We start from the raw sequence: 13955 nt of genomic DNA, 5'->3' as shown, positions 1-13955 counted from the left end.
GAAACCAGGAGCTACCAGTTTCGCTCCAGAGCACTTAACCGATGGTGGTCTAGCTTCAATTGACTCATGATTTCAACTATGAAAATACTGAAATCTCCACAAAACCCCTACTGATCAACAATAGTTTAGCATTTTTCGATAAATAATATACGTAACCACAGATCCAATGAATAAGAGTTTAGAATTTATGTGGATCAAATATTTTAAATGCATTTACAATTTTCAGTAATTCATAAATGATTTATTATTTTAAAGTGATTTCTTGGAAATATACACCAGATAGTTCTTAGCTGAAGATGAAAACGGAATACTTATTATTTCTTAAGTCAAAATTACTACAAAAATGACAAGACAAAAGTCATTAGGTAATAGTTCCAAACTTTTTCAAAAGACCATAAAGAAGATTAACCCACAGTTTCTTGCTCCTACTGAGCAATTAAAAGTGAGTTCAGAAAAAATGTTTTAAATAAGTAATATCTCATCTGTGTACATATAACACATTCTAAATTCATCTTAGTGTGATTTATGATTAAACTCGTTCCTAACTTAGCTATTCGCAACTCAGTACTCATAATGATTGTCCAATATATATAATGATGACCCAGATTTCTCCTATAATCTGATGTTTGTCTTCAATTCCTTCAATAGTTTCTTCAAAATTTATCGAACTCCCTTAACATTACAATAACACCATTATCTTTTAAATTTATAAATCGGTTACATGTTAATGACTTAAAAAAGCAATTTATTCATTTACTTTATACAAAATCTTACGAAATCCCTTGCAATGAAATACTCACTTCTTAACAAACATTTTGATTCCTTATTTATTTTTTCCAATTAAGTATTACCCATCCAATAAATCTTTCCTTATATCTGATACTTTTAAAGTCTAGTCAAATAAACACTTTAATTTAATTTTGTTTTACCTTGACTACAAGAAAATAATAATCAATTCATTTTAATATGTTTACTCCATTGTTAACATTTCTCCCAAACATATTCAACTTGTTATCATTGGTCAATTCTATTTAGATCGTCATCAGTCTTTACTCTAATATACATGAATATTTATAGGAAAATGTTAGACTAATCAAGGCCATTTTAGTCAATAATCGAGTGATCTATCGTACACCTCCATCATTTCCCAACGGAGTTCGTTCCAGTCTCCTTCATATAGCAGCAGTCATAGGAGTTCGTACATTTCACCCCAATTTATGTGTACATAAGGAATTTGTAACTCCCCTATCCCTTCCATGACCGAACATAACAAATGATATTATTATTTGTTTGGAGTTTTCTGCCTCCTTCCGTTTTTATTCTTCACTATCTAATTATTTACATACTTCTTATTACGTAATGATTTTAATGTTTTGTGATGACTATTCTAAGTCTATTTACCCACGTTTGTTACCGTATTTCATTATTCTTACTACTATCAGTACATCTATCTTCCCACTATCAACTTTTACTTTTACCAACTATGCTTGGTGACGTATTCTATTTGATTGTGATTATTGACTCAAATAGCCTTGATTGGTCTAACATTATCGTATAAATATTCATGTATATTAGAGTCAAGCCTGATAACGATCTCATTGAAAACAATATTGTTCACTTACATGTGCTGTTCTAATTCTATTTAGTCTATAAATTATCAATTCATCTAGATGTTTTAAATGGATTATTGGTTTTAAGGAAAATTTTTCTGAAAATAGATTAGCTTAAGTTTTCAAAATTTTATTTTAGTTTTTTATGCCAAGTTTTTTTGTTTTTTTTAATATTCCATACATCATGATATAACGTTCAGTTATTTTTAAGTTTAAAAAATTGTATTTACATTATATAAATGGATGAATTTTTATAGTTGAGATCATGAATCATTTGAAGCTAGACCACCATAAAAAAACCTGGGAGCACTGGATGACCGTTTCATCCTATTATGGGACTCCTCAGCAGCGCGCATCCACAATCCCGCACTCGCGAGATTCGAACCCAGGACCTATCAGTTTCGCGCGCGAACTGGATTAACTAGTCTTCCTAGTCATAAATGTTCTTGAACAAATACTTAGATACTACATAATATAATATTGTGATATTATCTTAGAATGACTAAAAGTAGTATAGTGAACAAGAAAACGAGTGCAGACAATCGAATGTATTTGAGCACAAATTTACAGAATATCTCAGTCGAATATGAGAACCATAAGTAGTCAATTTGCAAACTATTAATCAATTGTCTTAATCTTGACCGTTCCTTCTGCAAATATCAGTTCATTGTCTCCGATTATTATTGTTCATGCATTTTCATACCAATTGCGCTTCCTTCCCGTTCTTTCCTTCTTGATCTTCTACTGAAATACATTGAATGCCCGAGCATCGTAATATACTACTTATGTGGATATAAGTAACCCACACCACAGTAGGACTGAAAACGCGCTTTCCTAATAAAAATAAATGCATTGAGTTCGAATCCCAGTTAAGGTTTTAATACTCATCACACTACAAAAATCTAGCTTATAGTTTATCGATAGAACTAAATGTACGCTTTAAACTCAATTTTTCATCAACAGGGAATTCTAACAAAACTATTAGAATAAATAAATCCAAGTAATGCATTGTGATTTAGACAAAGTTATCATATGTAAAAACTCACACTGAAACTTCATATTTACAGCACCTATCTTCTAGTTGTTATGAATAGTCTATCTAAATTATCATTCTCTTAACTTGTATTTATCTTATTTTTATTGATAATGTTGATTTCTCCATTTATTTATTAACGGTAGAATGAAGCGTGTGATGTGCGTAAACAAGTTTCATATATTGGTAAGCCATGGTTGTTCTGGAACTTAGAATATCATATATATATATATATATATATATATATATATATAAACAGAAAATTTAGATAAATAATCCATATTCTCCTGTTAACAAAAATAAAGTGGGGATTGTCAACAGCCACTGAAAACCCGGAAACACTGGACGGATGTTTCATCCTGTTATCGGATTACTCAGCACTGCGACTCCATATACTCGAAACCGGGAATTGAACCCAGGACTTTTGGTGTCGCACGCGAACGCTTAAGCTCTTGATCACTGGGCCGGGATCCAATGATATACAAGTTTAACTTCGACCAACCCACAACATTGAGTAATAGATCTTACCTAACTTTTAATACTGTGATAAGAGTATAGTCCTTGAGTTTAATCAACATGAAGCAAGTAATAAGTCTTCATCCAATAAAACCATCTTAAGCTGATGAGCCGTGCTAATTATCATTATGTTCGGTCGGAAGACTACAAAGAGCAGATGTAACAAGACATAGCTACAGGTCATTAATTCATTGACTGTTTACCTGAGCCACGTCGAGCATGGCAGACTTCCTAGTTGGCATCTCAACAATAATCGTGGTATATGGTTCAAAACCTTATATGAAGTGGCCAAACAATTTTACTCCTAAATCTCAGATATTCATTCTGAACCATATATTTTATGTCTAGCCTTTCACTGCATTTCAAATAAATACCATCTCAATGCTTCTGGTTTTATTTATCTCCATTTTTGTCGTTTTATCGGAAAGTATGGTGACTTAGAAAAATTCATATTCCTCCTTGGTCAAACGTTGCCCTATTTTAGGTTGACTACATAATAGGTGAGGATAACTCCCGTTAGCGAGATATAGATTTGATAAAAGCACGTTCTGTGAAGGATTGTGTTGGAACACGTTGATTGGCCATTTCTTAGACAATCGACGCAGCAGATACTTGAAGAAGAATCTAGAATCTCCTAGTGTAAAATTATTAAGATTTTAACGTTTTCCCTACTGTGACTCTTACTCCCATTCAGTATTGTTTGTGTGGAATATAATTACGTTTCTGTTCAACCGTGTTCTGGTTTGAGGACTTGTAGAGTGACGCAAAGTGTCCAAAGAATTCTAAGCAATAAGAGAGATCATAACAACTAGAATGAAGAGCACATCCAATATCATAACTGAACATTTGAAGCGGAGCACTATGATAACTGCATATATATATATATATATATATATATATATATATATATGCCGTTAAGTTTTTCGAGCTAGATGGTTTAAATACCGACAACATTACTAGAGAAAGGAGGAGAGTAAGCAGTCTTGTCTTGGAACGCATCTGTCAGCTGTCTTCCACGCACGAATTTGCAGAGCAGAACGTCGTATTAATTCCATATGATGAAGATCTCAGATACACCATAGTGTCCATAATGTCCTCCTATCCACACCAACAAACACTTTCTTATAGTCAAAGAACTTGATGTATGGTGACGAATTCCATTCAATTGATTGCTCAACAATGATCTGTAGTGTCGCAATTTAGTCTGTGCACGACCGATCCTCACGGAATCCAGCCTGTTGATCCCGAAGTTGAGCGTCTACTGAATACTTCATCTGGTTCAGCGGCACTCTGTTGAAAACTTTTTCTGGTACCGATAGCAGTGTGATGCCTATGTAGCTCTCACATTTGCTCAGATCTCCTTTCTTTGGTATCTTGATGAGGTATCCTTCTTTCCAGTCCGTTGGCACTTGTTCCTCTTCCCAAATCTTCTTGACTAAAAGGTGAAGCATGTTTTCAGTTACTTGAATGTCTGACTTCAGTGCCTCAGCTGGTATATTGTCAGGTCCTGCCGCTTTACCACTCTTGATTTGTCTGATGGCCATCTTGACTTCTTCGATCGTTGGTGGAGTGACATCTATGGGAAGGTCAGTGTGTGCTGCTTCGATGTTCGGTGGATTCAATGGGGCTGGTCTATTCAGCAGTTCCTCGAAGTATTCTGCTAACCTCTTCCTCTGATTTCGAATTTCAGTGATTGTTTTGCCTTTTTTGTCTCTGGTTTACCGTATTTTCCTACTAGTTTATTCGTTGTGTTGTATAGTTATTCGATATTTCCCTCTGTTGCAGCTGTTTCCTCTGTCGTTGCTAGGTCTTTTAAGTAATTTTGCTTGTCAGCTCCAATGCCCTTCTCCACTTGTTTATTTGCTTTTGTGTATTCAGTTTGTGCCTTGGCTTTATCTGTTCTTCTTCAACTGCCCAGTGTTTCAATAGAAATATATTCTGTATGTTGTTTCTTGAGGTCTGGAACCTCCTGATACGTTGAAGTTTGTGCTTCTTTAATCTCTTTTCAGTTGTTCTCCATAGTGGCTTCCTCTTCTTTAAGTAGATCTTGTAAGGCTTGAAACCTGTTGCTAGGAGCTATCTTGAATTCGTTGAGTTTGTCAGTATCTTCAAGAAAAGCTGTATTAAACCTTTGTAATGCTGTTTCTTCAGTTGTCCAGTACTTATTTAGCTTTAGTTTCATCTAAAGCTATCTCAGCTCCTCTCCTGGTTCTCATGTTCTCCATTGACCTGAATTTTTCAGTGACGCACATATGGTAGATCTGGTTCTCTGTAATGTGATACGGTGAGACCTATGTAACTTGGCGTATGCGTTTGTGGGGTATTATAGTGCCACCCATAACCAGTTTGTTGAATGCAAATCTGTCACCATTCTCGTTCCTTTCTCCCAGTCAGTCCATGTCACACCGTGATATCTTCATATCCGGTGTTGTCCATCCCGACTTTGGCATTTAGATCTCCCAACAGGATTGTCAGATCCCTTCCTGGGCATCTCGCTATGATCGATTTAAGCCTCTCATAGAACTGATCTTTATCGTCGTCATTGGTGGGTACATAACATTGGACAACATTCATTGTGATTCCCTACTTCTTTGTTTTGAAGGATGCTTCGATGATCTTGAAATGATGAGATTTCCATTCTATAAATGTTTTTCATTATTCTTTAAACAGCATCCTGTGTGTGAGAAACATTTTCTTCTTCATGACCAGAGTACAACAGCAACTCTCCTAAATCTAACCTTTTGTTTCCAGTTTGGGTTCGATGGGTTTCACTGATTCCGAGCACCGTCAAGTTGTATTTCATTTCCGTAGCTATTTCACTAGTCCTCTCGCTCTCCTACTTTATCCGGACACTCTATGCACCTATATGAATTGTTGTTCTGGTCGTTAGAAGGAGCGTCGGCCTCGTGATTTCTGAAGAATCTCGATTTTCACCGTGATAGGTCACAACTCTTATAAATGATGATTTTTCTATTCTCAGGGCGGAGTTTAGATGATTCTTCTGGTTAGCGTGTTTTTTAGTATGGTCGTTCTACGGGATGGGGTTACTGACCCCATGTTCAACTCTTCTCTTGAATCCAAGATTGCGACCAGCAGTAATCCTGGAGGAGCTACAGGCAGAGTTCAGAAAACTTAACATGTACATATATGCAGAAAAATGCATAATTTGCCTCGCCATTCGGATTACGGATACATGTTGTTCGTCTTAACAACAATGAAAAGCTAGAAAAATGTAAGTACAAATTATCTATATAGATTCACTCCTAATATGTCTTCTCACCAGTCGAAGGCTTTATGATCATATGATTCGCAGTGAATAAGGATTTTCAAATCTACAAACTCCTGTTTTTCATAAATGGATAATTGTCTTAACTTAGAATATCACTGAAAACTTATATAGCTGATTCATATGACCCTTTTCATGCATAAATTTCTTGTCTATCACTAGTTAAACAACAAAATAAATGTACATCTCGAATCTACCCAGTACTCAGTTAATTACTAATAATAACAATTATTTTTAGTCACTTTATGACAAAATATTACATAAACCATAGATTGTACATTTATTTCTATTTGACCTATGTTTATTTCAGCTAATATTGCACAAGTTTGAGAAAATGGAATTCTGCAAAACGATATTTGAACAAAATCAAATTAAATCGCTCCTTTCTCCTGTTTTGTTTTGCCTTCCGTGAGAAATAATCAGGGAAAACTCATCCAATATAAAAGACGATACTTTCGTTTGTTTTTCTTTACTAGACTTAAAATTAAAACTTAAATATATTTCTATTTGTATTATAATTGCTTATTAACTCTATTAGATTTTCCTTTTTCTATGCAGAATATCATTTTATCACCATTAATATTGTGCATATTTTATAACTTATTCGGGAAGAGTATTGGACATAGCAATATATAGACTATTGAGAGTGACAATGCATCCTTGTTTTCTTTCTGTGTTTACTACTTTCCGTTGAAAATAAAAATGTTTCTAGACTACATTTTCTTCCAACAGAGATACACGCAGATTATATATATATATATATATATATATATATATATATATATCGATGGAATATACACATCAGTTGTAGATGTACAGGCTCACTGATAATCGTAACCTACGATTGGAGACTTCAAGTGAGTCAAAATCGGTCTCAATGGCATAGCCTTATATTTTATAGCCCTGACTACATTCAGTTTAGATTTATTGCATACCTTTTTATTTTTAGGAATCATCTGTAAAATAATGATTAACTCTGTAGAGGCCTTATTTTGTATGCACGCTTGACTTAATCCTGTAATGTTTTTGTTTGTCAGTCTGTCTGCCTATCGATTGATTTTCTACTTGCTTTCTTATGTCTGATTTACGCTTTCAGATATATAGGTAAACCAAAAAAGCACTGTTCCATAAACCTTCACATTTAACTTTTGATTTTACGTTGTCTGACGGATAGTGGATCAGTGATTTGAGTCACTAAACATCCCAAAATAATGATAAACTGTAGTGTTTGTGAAGTCACGTCAACGGCATCACAGCAGTCACATTGGCTAGAGACTCATAGTTGAGTTAGCACAGAGATCTCATGCTTTAATTTCCAATTAACTGAATTTTCACCCAAAGGCCTGTGGAATTGTCATGCTTCTTTCAGTTGTTACTTATGTTTGTATTTCTAGACAGTCTATGACCTTATCATATTTTATATCGTCTACTTTAACTGAAGTAGTGTTAGTTTTCCTATATTTTCGCTGACAAATTATCTATCCATACTGTTTTCAACACTAATGTTATAATGATTTCCCAGTATATATGTTTGTGAACTACAGCCAAGTAAACATGAGATAGTGTTAGATTAGTATTTATAAACAGGTAAAGAATCCCTCTCGAAATATTCATCTTATTTTTAACATTTCTTGTATTTCACATGTCTCTTGGAAATCAATAAAAGTATGTGGGGACGGAATGTATTTGAAAAATTATTCGCTGTATGAAATGCGCACCAACAGTTTTATTCTACACAACTAGAATACATAAATACAAGATATAAGTAAATATAGCGACATCTAACTACGATAGCCAGCAAACTAATTACACTATTTTTATTATCACTTACCAACAAGTCATAATAACAAAACGTTTTTCTCGAATAAACAACATAGAAAACAAATAAATCAAGCACAAACTGTTACATTTTCAAAACCTACTGTTTCGACAGTCAATTTATTTAGCTGGTGAGATCATTTTAACTGAAAGAGCTCCTCCCCCTCACATCCCTTCCTCCGCAGTTCCCAGCACTCATACTCGGTAGAATCACTACTGAACACCCGTGTGACCTGTGATCATGGGGTCCACAAACCGTACCATCTCTCAGGTCCCTGAATAGAATCCGAAATTTTATGCGTGGGTCTCACACAAGAAACCTCTATTAAATTTTAACTGTCAAAATGTCTTTAACTGATTGATGAAACTGTAAAATCTGGTGACAGTGGTCAGAAATATCTATGATCTAAAAATTACTGAAAACTTCATTTGACAGCTTTTGTGTTAGTGAAAAAGATCATTGTGGCATTTGATTAGAGATGGATTAACAATCCGTTGTAGAAGTTGGCCAAAATTCTACCGAAGTCTGGTTTCAGCTAACTCAACAAATTGTTGTACCACCACTTTTAGCTACGGCGATCACAACATAGATTACAAAGGTCACTGCTATGTGGTTGTGTCAAAATTAGGGGTACCATTAGAACTATAAACAAGAATTTACACAAATAATATTGAACGAATGTAAGGTAGACTAAACCACCATCTACGACTATAAAATGGCTCGAAATAAATAATTTCAAGGAATCATAAATATGAATTTATTTTTAAAAATGACTCCACCGTCAAAAGGATCTACGTAAAATATCCATAAATCTATAAATCACATTGACTATACCCAAAGATCTCAAATTCTTATTCATGTTCACAAATAAACATAATTTCGCTATTCTGATCAGATAGAGACAGTTATGTGTGATATGCTTTTGCATCTCAAATGAAATATCTTACTGACGCGGCTATAAGCGAGTTTGACCCAGTTAGAACTAAGGTCCGTTTATTTCACTTTACCAGATATTTGAAGGACGTTGATTAGACATCAAATGAAAACTTGAAGTCGATAAGCTTTATAAAACACTTTAGAACTTGCAGACACACAACCAATTTCCCAAACAATATGTGCCAAATACAAATATATAACATCAGCATAACATAACCTGTCCTATAACCCCTTCCATATCAATTTGCTTTAGACTAAGAATAAAATCAGATGATAGTGTGATGTATGCTACCCATGCCGACAGATATAAGTAGTATGTAGCCGCAACCGGGAGTGGAATGCCTGGCAACAGAAGATAAAATTGAAGAGAATAGAAAGGAAAAAGACGAGCAATAGAAATAACACCAGGATTAGAAGAATGATGAAGTAGGTAAAGGGCAACGCAAAGATGTGCAAAGAATGTACTTAATGTATGATCTTCATATCTAACTAAGTCAATGTGTAATTCTGCCTTAAAAAACGAATTGGTCTTCCCCACCTTAGTTTTTTCACTAAAGTAGTACATGTTAGCGGCTGTGAAATCGAACAGTTGAGACGATCATTATGAAACCAGTCAGTCATAGACAAAGTAGTACCTGGAACAAGTATGTATCGATCCAGGGACGGAATAGTTAAGATCCAAGCGTGATACATACCCTACGTAGATTCCACAGTACTACCACTAATCTGTTGAGAATAGTTTCTGAAGATATGTGCGGAGGTAGAAAAAACTGATTATATAGCAAATATTTAATATATAAGTGTAGTAAATATCATTACAGGTCAATGCTAAGACTAAGATAGTGAGGAGTTTAGCTTTAGTAAAGAGAAAAAGTATAAACAAGGGTATCACACGCTAGTACAGCTTTGTCGGTACAGATGGTTAGTTTTATATACTATATGCATACCTTGGAACTGTGAAAAACAGGCTACACTTTTGCATTTCTTAATGCTAACAGCTAAAGTCATGACTTGAATCCTTCAGTGGTCAAGAAGCAAAAACCATTTTTATACATTTTACACATTTGATAAAAGAAATAAATATCAAACCCCAGAACCCAGTGATATTTAGACGGAAACACAGCATTCCTAATCACTGAATACAATAAGCACAGTTTGGAGTAAATGTCTTGTAGTAATACTATGACTTAAGGAACTGACTGTACAAGTTCAAGTCAACGGAGAAGCCCAGAGTAAAACACTAATAAGCAACAAAATAAAATGCGGATATCACGTTAAATATTAGTAAAAATGTCCAGTTAATTTTCTCCACCTCAAAGTAAAGACTCGATAATCAAAATGCAGTTTGCGGAAAATATAAAAAACATACTTAATGAAAAAAGTTCATTCAGAAGTACGATATTGTGACAATTTATCCCCAAAACTATACTATCAACTGATATTTACCAAGACTTTGATTAGTATGAAAATGATCAACTACCTAGAATTCTGGTTTTATTTTCAAAAAGTTGCTTTAAGAAAAATTTATAATAAATTGACTGCTGTATATCCAAAACTCTGATATTGCGAAAAATTCAAGGTAAAACGCAGCACTCTGAGTTGCAGTAATTTATAAAAGTTTTACACAGAATATCAAATCATACATGTTCTCAGTTGTTAAACATTACTGTTGTTTGGAAGATTTGCCATGTCGGAGATTTTTAAAAACAGTTATTCGACTGCGAACATCACGATCACCAACACTTTCAGTATTGCTTGAACTTTGACGGGTTGCTTCTACACGACTTTCTAATAAATCTGGATGAATAAGTATGTCGTCCATATCCATCCGTAAACTTTGAGCCTACAAAATGGAACAAGAACTTATAGTACCATAATTCGCAGATTTGAATTTTAATCCACATACCGAACAAACTAAATGGCAAAATTTAACTCCTACAGTCAATCCATCAGTATATAATGAATCTTTTGAAGCTTAGAAAGTCCCGATTATCAACAATTTTGCTAGCATACTTCAGGAAATGGGACATCTATCATCCTTGAAGTACTCTTATGCATTAGAAATAATATCCACCTATATAAAGCACACCAATAAACGAGCCAAACGGTTAGTTTGGTACACGTTGTAACAGCACAAAACTTCAGTAAGCTACTCTAACTTCCACTGCAAAAAGATGCATATTCTATGCTACAGCACTAAGACCTGGAGAGATGTTCAGTCACATGGACCTCTATGGTAGCTAATACAAACATGTTAAATGAACATAATTGTATATTTATTTTGGAACACGATACTGTCAAATGCATTAGTTCCATTCTATCGATCAATTTATGCTCAGTTATGTGATTAATTCGAATGCCTTATATGTGAATCCTAATATTTATTTTGTTGATTGTGTCTATCTACATAACCGTTAGTCATATTCTATCATTATATTGATCTATAAGTACTTGACACGCTGACTGTACTATATCCTTATATACAATCTTTTATATATTATCACCATTAAATTCTATGAATTCGGTGTTCATCTTGTTGTGCTGATGAGGTATGACATCTTGGACTGATGCATATATGTGCCTGGTCCTATGTTGTAGCTGACTGATTGACTGATACGCTGGCTAATTGACACCGGACAGCTTGTATTCATATCATGATAGTCCAAATTATACCAGTCTAGTTTGGTCACGGATTTACTTTACAACAACGTAACTGCCGGTTATTCCGTTACCACTGTTATTTATATTCTAATACCATTACTGGTGACCCTAAGTGTCAGTGTCAATATAAATGGAATACAATTACAAAGAGGCCTCTACCTGGTGTTCATGCAATACTGATTTTATTTCAGTCCAGTTGTGCCTATTCAATCCAACTATAACTTTATTGTTTACTACTACTGTACATGCTAGTGAATTCAATCAGTGAAATATATATTCAATAACATTTGGATTTTAGTCCTTACTTAATTCATTTGCCCTCGGTCATCGATAAAGATAACAAATACAAAAAACTCTTAACATGCCCACGAAGCAACTAGCGGGTTTGTGGATTAGAAAAGATTCCGTCAATTTTATATAAGTCAATACCTTAAATAGATTATTGTTTGAAATCCGTTGAAAAAAGAAAATAGGTAATTTTAAGATCACAACACATCCGATTATATTTGAATCACATCATATATTGCTGAATATGTGATGGCGTGGAGGCAGTATATTGACCCAACAGCTTCCGCAAATTACTACTAGAGGGTTTATTTCCATACATCACATATAAAACAAACAAGTATATCAAAACCATAGGCCCGTCAAAGTTCCCCACTACAGTTTTGTTGTCTTGCAACCACAAGCAAGAAAACGTACGTCTGTTTTTGCCATTTGGCCACGCAAGGCCTCTTTGATAGACAATGACGCTTCTAAAATCTCCTTCTGATGTAACTCTGATTCATATCGCCGATCATTGACCATCTTTATTTCATTAGCTATATGAGCCAATACAGACTCGACTCGCACGTTCCATGAATCCAGCTTTTGATGCAGTTCATCTATCTGCTAAATGGTTAAATATATTATCATTTTACCTGTTCCATACGTATATCACGTCCAATGGCAGAGTTTACCTCTAACAATGCTTTCTGTTGGTCAAGTTTTCCTGTTATAGCTTCAAGATAAAAAAGTTCGATAACAAGGTCTTCAAGTTCTCTTGAAGACGTAATGTCGAGCTTCTTAAACAGAAGATCATAAGGTATGTGTTTCTGGTTATGTGCTTCATCAATTATTGAGAGCTGCTTTAGCTTCCGAACTTGGGTCGGTCGTAAATCAGGATATGCAAACCGATTGGTAGAAAGTAATTCGAACGTGCCGTAGCAGAATAAGTTCATTAAGTTATAATACTGAGAATATTCCCCATTCTCAATCGATTTAATTTTTGGATGATCAAGAAATTCCCCAAAGACGAACAAACCTCGAGAAAATAAAGGCATATGTCCAACCAGAAATCAAACCTGGACATTCAGTGATAGACTGAATAAGCTCAGGCAGTTTAGATAGGTCTGTATTTGATAATTGACTCAGAAACGACTCTAACTTCTCCGAAGACATAGGTTGCCGCGAGCGCGACCCTGAAGATCAAAATCAGCACACACACTGACCTACAAACGAAAAACATTCCATTTTCAGTACTCAATAATAGGGATAGTAGGTTGATGGACCTGTACCAATCCTGACAGTTTGCTCTTCAGTGAACGTCCAGCTTTTCCCTGAAAATGTTCACTGTTGGGGCTGAGAAAAACGGAACCCCACTCTAAGTTTATTAGATCGCGGTTTGTGAACCTTCTTGCTATGACCTCGGAGATTATTAGTGCTGATGGGAACAAAAAGATAGGATATGTTAACACTAAAATCGTAATTAAAGATACGAAATTCTAATATAAGGCCACCTCACGACCTACGATATGATAACGGGAAAATGTCCAGGCGTTTTAAGATCATAGTAAAGGAGTTTAGAAAGACCCTTCACCAATTTTATTCCCACACGCTGAACACGTCCAAGTGAGTTAGTATCAATAATCCAACACGGGCCAGACGCTTGAACACAGCACTCTCAATGTGGTTTTACATAATTGGGATGTAAAATTCGGAACATTTCGTCAAAGAATTTGAATGCTCAGTGAAGTGACCAAAACGCATGCGACCCTTTGGGAGCAGCTGCATTGCAATGCTTAATTATTTGCAAGTCGTGAATTATTATTGCTT

General features: G+C 34.8%; 1 protein-coding gene across 1 annotated transcript; it reads right to left on the bottom strand.

Moving 5' to 3' along the window:
• Positions 1-10863: 10863 nt before the first annotated feature.
• On the bottom strand, positions 10864-13368 carry Smp_212230 (hypothetical protein; the record flags this gene model as incomplete). The annotated part of the gene is made up of 4 exons (XM_018793109.1): positions 10864-11043; positions 12564-12752; positions 12782-13111; positions 13288-13368. The coding sequence occupies 4 exons, from the start codon at positions 13366-13368 to the stop codon at positions 10864-10866; spliced, it is 780 nt and encodes a 259-aa protein (XP_018647180.1).
• Between the last annotated feature and the right edge of the window lie 587 nt (positions 13369-13955).

The sequence above is a fragment of the Schistosoma mansoni genome, assembly GCF_000237925.1.
Source record: "Schistosoma mansoni, WGS project CABG00000000 data, supercontig 0206, strain Puerto Rico, whole genome shotgun sequence".
NCBI classification, from domain to species: domain Eukaryota; kingdom Metazoa; phylum Platyhelminthes; class Trematoda; order Strigeidida; family Schistosomatidae; genus Schistosoma; species Schistosoma mansoni.
The sequence above is the reverse complement of the archived record's forward strand: the minus strand, read 5'-3'. Positions and strand labels throughout refer to the sequence as shown.